General features: G+C 35.9%; 1 protein-coding gene across 1 annotated transcript in view; it reads left to right on the plus strand.

Annotated features, from left to right (window-relative positions):
• The window catches only part of LOC122342386 (ribonuclease inhibitor-like), a 28,763-nt gene that overhangs the window by 6,490 nt on the left and 11,658 nt on the right, over positions 1 to 10,615 (plus strand). Inside the window, exon 3 of the mRNA XM_043236158.1 lies at positions 3,641 to 3,817. Coding sequence (XP_043092093.1) covers positions 3,641 to 3,817 — 177 coding nt within the window. The remainder of the gene's footprint in view (positions 1 to 3,640; positions 3,818 to 10,615) is intronic.

Raw genomic sequence — 10,615 nt, forward strand, 5'->3', positions numbered from 1 at the left:
CAACAACCTCAGCGACCTCAGCCAGGGTGATGGTGAGTCCCCCAGGTCCCCGGCCTCTGCTCCCTCAGTGGAAGACGAGTTGGCGGGATTGAGGAGGTCCTCAAAGTATTCCTTCCACCGCCCGACAATATCCCCAGTCGAGGTTAGCAGGTTCCCACCAGCACTGTATACGGTGTTGGCAGGGCACTGCTTCCCTTTTCTGAGGTGTCTGACGGTTTGACAGAACCTCTTTGAGGCCGTCCGATAGTCATTTTCCATGCCCTCCCGAACTCCTCCCAGACCCGAAGTTTTTGCCTGCACAACCACCCGGCCAGCGGTCCGCTTGGCCCACCAGTACCTGTCAGCTGCCTCAGGAGTACCATGAGCCAACCAGGCCAACCAGGCCCCGAAGCAAGCCCACACCAGCCTGCCGCCTCTCACTGCGGGCAACACCAGAGTAGTGAAGAGTCCAGCCCCTTCGAGGAGATGGGTTCCAGAGCCCAAGCAGTGCGTGGAGGTGAGCCCGACTATATCTAGCCGGTATCTCTCGACCTCCCGCAACAACTCAGGCTCCTTCCCCCAGAGGTGATGTTCCATGTCCCTAGAACTAGATTCTGAGTCCAGGAGGGGTTGTCGAGGTCCCCGCCTTCGACTGCTACCCAAACCACAAGGCACCGACTCCCTTACGGTCCCTCCTGCAGGTGGTGGGCCCATGGGGAAGATGGCCCCACGTCGCTGTTTCGGGCTGAGCCCGGCCGGGTCCCGTGGGCTTGCATGCGGCCCCAGCCACAGGCCTGGCTCCAGGGCGGGGCCCGGCTGCGCCATACCGGCGACGTCGCGACTCTATTATGGTTTTTCTCCATAAGCGTGAGGTGGACCGCTCTTTGTCTGGCTTGTCACCTAGGACCTGTTTGCCTTGGGAGACCCTACCAGGAGCATATAGCCCCGGACAACCTAGCTCCCAGGGTCATTCAGGCACTCAAACCCCTCCACCGCGTTAAGGTGGCGATCCTCGGAGGGGTGCAATTGGATCCATTCTTCCTATAACAGTTGTTTTACAAGGAAATTAATTACTGAAACTGGCATTTAAAATCTGAAGGAAGGCCATATACTTTTTTTTTCAATCTAATTAGTGGTGCTTGCCTTTTTAAGGCGAAGCACACTCATTACTATTCCTCATACTGATTCCGTCACGATTTACTTTGCGTAACTCCCACAGTTTTGCCACAGACCCATGAAACGGGCATTAAATCGTGCAGGGTATTGAGGAAAGATGTGATATGACTTTTATAAGCGATCGGGTGTGCGATGATCGTACACGGCGTAAAAATCCCGAAAAGTCCCATCAACTTAACATTGCGACCGACTTTGACGGATCACAGCTCAGAGCGAGAATTTCGTACAAACTTGTAAATCACCAAATTTAAAGACTTTATCAAGCTGTGCGAGAACATATCCCTGATGGGGTATAAGTTTTACCCCTGGGGGGCAAGAGACCCCCAAACTTGCCCCATTGACTTACTATGGAGATGGAAATAAACATGTGTTTTTCCTACTATGGGAATTTACATAGGATTTTTGCAATCAAAATAACTTTGCATTAAAATGTCATAGAGACATGGGGGTGGGCTCATTTTACTCAGCTAACCAATCAAAGTCTCGAGGATCGCTGTGAAGGTGTCAAGCCACGCCCTAGCAACCATTTAGAGCACCTAGCAACAGATCCCATAGAACGCCATTATAATGGTTCAGATGGGTATCTTTGGATCAGAGCGTCATAGAGACATGGGGGTGGGCTCGTTTGACTCGAGGCAGCAAACAACCAATCATGAACTACTTCACCTGTTCATAGCCACGCCCTAGCAACCATTATCAATGACCTTAGCAACCGAGTTCCAAACTTACATATCTTCAAAACAGAGCGTCACAGAGACATGGTGGTGGGCTCGATTGACTCTGGGGCAGCAAACAGCCAATCCTGAGTCACCATAGACATCTGTTCTATCCACGCCTTAGCAACCATTATCAAACACCCTAGCAACCCCAACTCAAACAGGCATATCTTTCATTCAGGAAAGTAATAGAGACATAGGGGTTGGTTTATATCATTCATACTGACAAGTCTTTATAATATCATGACTGATAGCTGCAGCGCCACCTTCCTAGCAACCAAACACAACACCCTAGCAACCTTTTAGCAAGACCTATATATTTGCATCAGAATATTGTACAGATATGGTAGTTGGTTCTTCTTCAATAGTAAATAGCGACCTGTGTTATGTTCGCATGCTAGTCACTTGTGAATCATGCTAGTCATGCTAGCGACATGCTAGTCACTTGCTAATCATGCTAGAAACATGCTAGACACATGCTAGTCACTTGATAAGCATGATAGAGACATAGAGCAAACCGGACTTCAGACATATTAGTGATGCTAGCAGTGCTACATGCTAACTGTGTCTAGCTACATGCTCATTCATGATGAGAACTCTATAAAACTCAATAGTAAGAAGCAACCGAGCGCAAGTTTTGTCACGGCAAGCACCACTCAAAAGTTCTTTAGGAAATGTACTTTCAAGTTCTTTGTCTTGTTCTTTACACAGGTTATGTGGATGCAAACTCACTGCTCAGTCTTGTGAAAGTTTGTCTTCAGTTTTACAATCCTCAAACTCAAACATCCTGAGAGAGCTGGACCTGAGTAACAATGACCTGCAGGATTCTGGAGTGAAGCTGCTCTCTGAAGGACTGAAGAGTCCAAACTGTCATCTGGAGATTCTGAGGCAAATGCTTTCAATAAAACAAATAAGAAATTTTTTTTCAAAACTTTTATCAAATTGAAAAGCTTGCAGTGTCCTTTTAATATTATTATCCAATCCATCTCTATATTTACTTATATGTGATCCTGGACCAAACGAAAAAGGGATTTATACATAATCTTAAAGCTAAATAAAGCATTGATATGTTTATTTTTCATGGTTTATTGACAATATTTGTCCAAAAGACAAAAATTTGACAGTCTGCAATCTGAGGCTTCAAAAAAATCCAAATAGAGAAAATCACCTTTATTCTCTTACGTCCTTAGCCATGCCTATTTCAAATTAAAAATTAAGTTTTGATATTTATGGTAGAAAGTGACAAAATATCTTTATGGACAATGAACTTTACTTAAGATCCTAATGATTTTTGACATAAAGAAAAATGTACAATTTTGACCCATACAGTCTTTATGACAGGTCTATAAAAATAATTTTAATTACATTTAATTTTGTACAGAGATTAGTATTTTTTCACACATACCTCTATTTCCTTTTATCCTGTTTTATCAGTTTGAGTTTTCTATGTTTATTGTTTGTCCTTTATTTCCTTGGTTCCTAAATATGTGTTTATTTGTTTTCATAATTACAGATTAGTTTGTCATCTGTCTAGTTTAGTTCTACATTATGTTATTTATAGTCCTTTATCAGACAACGGTGCAAATTTGTTAGCCGTTTTGTTGGGGTTATATATTTTTTGTTCATTTAAAATAATACAAAACTGCTGCAGTGGGATCCATTCATAACAGTTGTTTTATAAAGAAATTAATTACAGAAACTGGCATTTAATATCTAAAGAAAGGCTATTTACTTTTTAAATCTAATTGTTTGTCTTGTTCTTTACTCAGGCTATGTGGATGCACACTTACTGCTCAGTCTTGTGAAAGTTTGTCTTCAGTTTTACAATCCTCAAACTCAAACATCCTGAGAGAGCTGGACCTGAGTAACAATGACCTGCAGGATTCAGGAGTGAAGCTGCTCTCTGAAGGACTGAAGAGTCCAAACTGTCATCTGGAGATTCTGAGGTAAAGGCTTTCAATAAAACAAATAAGAAAAATGTGTTTATCAAATTGAAAAGCTTGCATCATTTTAATATTAGCTCTATATTTCTTTATATGTGACCCTGGACCACAAAACCAGTCTGAAGAGTAAAGTTTTCATCTTAAAGCTGAATAAATAAGCACTGAGGTGTTTTTATTTTTGATGGTTTATTAGGTTATGACAATATTTATCCAAGAGACAAATATTTGAAAATCTATGATTTGAAGCAACAAAAAAAATCACCTTTATAGTTGTCTAAAAGTCCTGAGCAATGCATATTACAATTTAAAAAGTATGTTTTTAAACATTTAATTGACAAAAATAAATTGTCAAAATATCTTCATGGAACATGATTTTAACTTTAGATCCTAATCATTTTTAGCATAAAAATAAGAAAGTACAAGTTTGACCCATGAACTCTATTTTTTGGCAATTGCTTATTACATTATTCCCATGCGACTTGTACACAATAGAGGCAGTTTTGAACAGATAATATTTATATTGAGGCAAAATGCAATAACTTGATTGAATAAATAGTTCGACTGCACCTGTGATGGTGGTCAGGTCAAACTATTTATTAAATTAAATTAATTCTGTTGGTAATAGACACTTAAATCTGCAATAAGTTTTGTGGCTGATGTGTGGAAAACTATTAAACAGAGAATTATGGAATATTTACTGTATGGAAGTTTGAGGTTCAGTTCTTAATCTGTGTGACAACTGCTAGAGATTGTACAGGCAAACAAGAAATCACTCGGTTCATGTCCACAATAAACGTCTTCACTGTTCACAAATTACGTCATACATACATTACGTCATTATGAGTGTGGTTCTATAAATAAACAATAATACCAATAATAAATATACATGTACAAGACAGAGTAATAGCAAAGTGAAATATCTTGTCATATCATTAAAACATTTAGAGTTATGTATCGTGTTTTATGCTGGAATAGGCGATCTAGATTAAGGATTTGCGGCAATATTTTATTTATTAAACAGTGAGACAAAACATTGTAGAAACACTTAAAGTGCCATGGTATATTTAAAATAATAATAATAATAAAAGATTAAATTCAGTATTTGTCATATTAATACAGCATAGTTTTTTATATTGTGGGTTCATCTTCTTGTCTGGACAAAATATACATAATCAATAAGGTGTTTACTGAATTTTTCCTTTTAATATCTGGGCTTTACGACTTTATTCCTTAAAAATAACTGGCGTTGAGTGAAGCAAAGCCATATGAGTGTTTCTATAAGGCTGTGATGTTGCATAAAACTATACAATCCAGACCTTCATTCATCAGTCTGAAAGTCTGGCTACATGAGATTATACTAGAATTAGTCAGCCTTTAAGAACAAGCAGAAGCTGGTTTCTTAAGTAATGGGTGGAAGCAAGAAAATGTAGAAAATTGCTTCAGATGTCATGATTCTAAAGGAATAATTTATGGCTGAAATGGACATTTAATGAATAAAAGGATCACTGCTGTGTTTTCAGATTGTCTGGCTGTATGGTGACAGAGAAAGGCTGTGGTTATGTGTCTTCAGCTCTGACTTCAAACCCCTCACACCTGAGAGAGCTGGATCTAGCTACAATCATCCTGGAGATTCAGGAGTGAAACTGCTCTCTGAAAAACTGAAGGATCCAAACTGCTCAGTAAATAAACTCAAGTATGTTATGCAGGAGAGGTTTTTGGGGTTTATTGTTTAACCCTTATGCATTTTTTGTCCATTTCTGACCAGAGAATATTTTTTAATTATAGCTTCACCTGAATGGTACACTGTAAAAAAATCTGTAAAAACAGTAAAAAGACTGGCAGCAGGGCTTCCAGAGATATTCCGTTAAATTACAGAAAATAACCATTTCACAAAATTACAAGCAAAAACTGTAAAAATACAGAATTGAATTTACAGTCAAAATTAATTAAATTACAGTATATTACGGTGATAATATGTTTTTAGACTATTAAAAAATGACAAATTACGTGAAAATACATATAAAACCCACCAACTTTCAGGTTTATCACTGTAAATTTAGGTTTTAATTAGTTATTTTATATAGTTGCTAATTCCATTTAAAGTAATTTATTTTAAAGTACAATTTTTCTATGTGAAATAACTAAGAAATAATGTTTAAAAATACAGTAAGCACTTTTTTACAAAAATGTTGTATATTTACATGATTAATCAATCAATCAATCAATCGTTTTTATTTATATAGCGCTTTTAACAACACAGGTTGCATCAAAGCACTGTACAGTATAATGTAGAAGAGTACAATGACATGGATGTATAATGACGAGAGTGACCAATTTCTTATTAAATGCAGAGACAGTCTCTGTAATCAATTCCGACGTTAAATCACTAGAAGTTAAGTGTCCCCAACAAAGCAAGCCAGAGGCGACAGTGGCAAGGAAACAAAACCATGCATACAGAATGGAGAAAAAAAACCTTCAGGAGAAACCAGACTCAGTTGGGGTCAGTTCTCCTCTGACCGACGCCCAGCACTTAACTTCCAGTTCAATTTTAAACACAGCTGTGTCAGGTAGTGTAAATGACTTAGTGTGTGTGTGTGTATGTGTGTGTGCATCAGGATCTGGTGATCTGTCGACCAGCGCATCTAGGTGTTCTGGTCTCTGATGAACATAATCTCTGTGTGTGCTGATCCACCATCTAGTCTGGATACAAACTGTGAAACAGATTGAGAAAGAGACAGGACTAATATTAGCGTAGATGCCTTTCTTTTTTCTACGATGTCACAAGTACATCGCATCGTATTGTAGGAGTAGTGTTCCCGGTTCCAGCAAATCTAAGTAATGCAGCCTAAAAATCCTTTAAGCAGTTTGAATAATAAAAGGTGTGTTGGTGTGTTATGTGTAGGCCAAGTTAAAAAGATGTGTCTTTAATCTAGATTTAAATCCTTCTTTTCACGGAATAAATCTGTAATTTAAAAGGCATTTATAAGTTATTTTATGTCTACCTAGAATAAGTTTGTAAAACATTAAACAACAAAAAAATTATAAAAATGTAGTAAATTCATAACAAACACAAATGTGTGTAGATATACATTTTAATCATTCATTTTCCAGAAATTACAGTTTCAAATGTTTGGACAATAGAGAAATGAGCAGAACACTTAGAAATACCGTAAAATCTGGACTATAAGCCGCTTACTTTTTCATAGGTTTTGAACCATGCGGCTCATACAAAGGTCTTGCTATTCTGCAGATTTTTTCCCACCGCTAGGAGAGCTCTAAACGAATTAGAATCAAAACTAAGACAAAATAAATGCAAAGAAGAATACGCTAGTTCCTCTTTAGCAGATATAAGTCGGTAGAAGCGGATAGAAGGACGACAAATGACCAATCCTGTCAAACTCTATCTTTTCAAATCCTCACCCCTTCATCATGGAACCCACAGAAGAAGTTCGTATGATGAAGTTTTTAAGTTGAAGGCCATCGATCTCGCTTATACAAGAAGCTGAAACCGCGCTGCTGCTCGAAGCTTAGCGCCACGTGAGTCTATGGTGAGACGCTGGAGGAGGCAGCGGAAGAGCAAAACTTTTTAAATAGAGCGGATGCGGCTTATATGCAGGTGCGCTTTATAAAAGGCCCTTGGTTTTATTCATCTCATACTACATAGCAACTTAAAATTACACAAAGAACAATTAAAAAAAAAAAAAAAAGAAAGAAAGAAAAAAATAGCTGCAAAAAAAAGAAATTTGTTGTGTTATTATATGACTTGAGAAGACATGAGAAGTTTATGCTGGTTACAGATTTAACTAATAATAATAATAATAATAATAATATAGTAATAACAAACGTAGAATTTGTTCTGGCACACCTGAATTGCCATGCTTATCTGGGTTGTAGGTCTCCACAGTCTCCACACGACCTGAAACCTAAGATCATTTTTTAATACTTTTGTATTGTATTCATAGATTCATGTATAGATTATGTCTTCACTCAGATGATGATCTGAAGCTGACCAGAAAAGGTTAACATTGATGTTTTGGCCTCCATGTGATTTCCAGTTAAAATTATATAAAGCAACGTTATGTATATAATTTACTTAGTCCTCAGGCCAGACAATATGTAATGATCACAAAGATTATACCAACTACTAACTTTAAGATAACCATAACACACTTATGTATGCATAACATAAGTGTAGGTGAGCAAATACACCCAGCTTTTAATTGTAGTTAGCTGGGTTTTCCCACTGAAACCATTACAAAGTCTCTTAAAGCATTAAGACCAAATTCCTAAACGTTACCTTGCCATTTACCACGTTGTGTCCATCTTCATTATCATGTGTAACTTTTACAGCCTACTGAATTCTCTCCCAGCAGTGTTTTAATGAAGCCAATTTCAAAATGTACCGCTGTTGAAGAGTTTCAAAAACTGAGAGTGAAGTTAATACACTGTAACAACACAAATGTGCGACTACACTATATGGTAAATATGGTTCATGTGTTGTTTGCGAGAGACTTACCTTTTAGTCGGTTTGGCTTGATGTCTGCTGTCGGTATCGTCCAGAATTTGTTGTAGTTGGTGAAACAGGTTAACTGGAGGTTTAAACTGCACTGAGGAGTTGTTTCTCAATCAGTAGTCCGTTAACATAAATTCTTCTTCTTTTTTGTAATGGCTGTTTACGCCTTAGGAGTATTACCACGCCAGATACTGGACATCTTACGCACCTGTGTGATGAATATGTATAGAAATAAATTCTACATTTTCCAACTGAATCCTCGACCAACCGGATTAGGCGCAGGAGCTAAATTAGTTGCAAATTTGAAATTTGAATTTGAATCAATAGCAATAAAAACATTGGATGATTTTGGTTCAAATTCTCATTTTCACAGGAATAATCTGTAAATATTAAATAACATTCTATGTAAAATTACACATATTATACTGTGAAAATACTGAAAATTTATTTTAAACTATGAAAATTGATGTAATACCAAAATACAAGCAATTACCTGTAAAGTTAAAAATGATCCGGAAATATCTGTAAAACAGCATGTATTTTACTGTAGAATGAAAAAAGGGAAATTCTGTAAAAAATACAGACAGTACCTGTAAAACAACTTTTTTCAACAGTGTACAAAACCCATATTGTTATGGAAACACACACACAAATTGAGGACATGATTTGAAAAAAATATGATTCTTTAATATGAAATGAGATAAAAATACAGAAAATATTTGGTGCAACAATTTACAAATCCCCAACAATGAAGATGAAATGAAGGGTGAACCTCTAAAACATCTAAAGAAGCAAAATCACACACACACACACACACACACACACACACAGACACACACACAGACAGACACACACACACTGCACACACACACACTCACACACACACTCACACACACAGACACACACACAGACAGACACACACAGACACACACACACAGACACACACAGTTTTACACAGACTTTACATGCACACACACACACAGACACACACAGTTACACTTTGCACACACACACACAGACACTTTCACACACACACAGACACAGGACACACACACTCACTCACACACACACACACAGACACACACCTGCCACACACACACTCACACACTCACACACACACCTCATGGAACTTGTGCGTGGCATGTAAAAAGTGGACAGTAAAGGAAGTTGTTTGTCTGGAAACAAAGACAAAAAACAATATCTATATAATTCTAATAATTTTTTCTAATAAATCCAGCTGCATAAGGTCTTCTACTGACTGACTGATTTGTATGTGTGTTTGTTTTTAGTGTTGAACATGGAGTGAGATCCAGGATTACAGCAGTTTCAAGATGTGGTGACAGTACCATACAATACCTTTTATGATTGTATTAAGATCAGAATTATAATCATTCATATTTCTGATTTGATTAAATTAGATAAATATTCTGTTTGTATGGAATAATATTTCAATAGTGTTTGAGTGGGTGTGTGGTGTATCTCTATATAGAGTATATATATATATATATATATATGTTATATATATATATAAATATGTACTAAATATATACTCTATATACACATATATGTATATATATATATAAATATATATATATATATATGTACAATTTTTTTATTTAGGTCAGTATTATTATTATTATTATTATTATTATTATTATTATTGTCAATGTTAATTATTTAGTAGTTTTTATTTTTTATTATTGTAGTAATTATTTTATATATAATATATTACTTATTAATTACAATTAATTAAAAATAATAATATACACTTTGTATTTCATTATAATTTTTATTTATTATAACATTTTAATTAGTAAATATTATAACAGCTACTGCAATATGTTTTAGTTTTTGTATTTAAATAATAAATGATTGCAACCATGTATTTGTTGCATTATAAAGTTTACATTATGTATTTAATAGCAAAGTAATCATTTACATTAATAGTAAATACTGACTTTTAAGAACTATATGATTATTGTAATATTATTATTTTATTTTTATTTAGTATAACATTCAGATAAATAAAACAAACATATTTTTATTAATTTGTTTTCATTAAAATACATAATAGTACATTATTATCATAAATATTAACGTGTGTTATTATACGACAATATCGTGTATTATTTCTTTTAGTATTTCAATTATTGAAATAAAAAGCAGATGCAAATATGCCAGCTAATGTTGCATTATGTCATTAATAACTTGTTTATCAAGACAAATAAATTGAAACAATTGTAGGATTTTGCTTGTATAAATGTACTGTGACATTTAAAATATATTCT

Source organism: Puntigrus tetrazona, chromosome 4, assembly GCF_018831695.1.
Source record: "Puntigrus tetrazona isolate hp1 chromosome 4, ASM1883169v1, whole genome shotgun sequence".
NCBI classification, from domain to species: domain Eukaryota; kingdom Metazoa; phylum Chordata; class Actinopteri; order Cypriniformes; family Cyprinidae; genus Puntigrus; species Puntigrus tetrazona.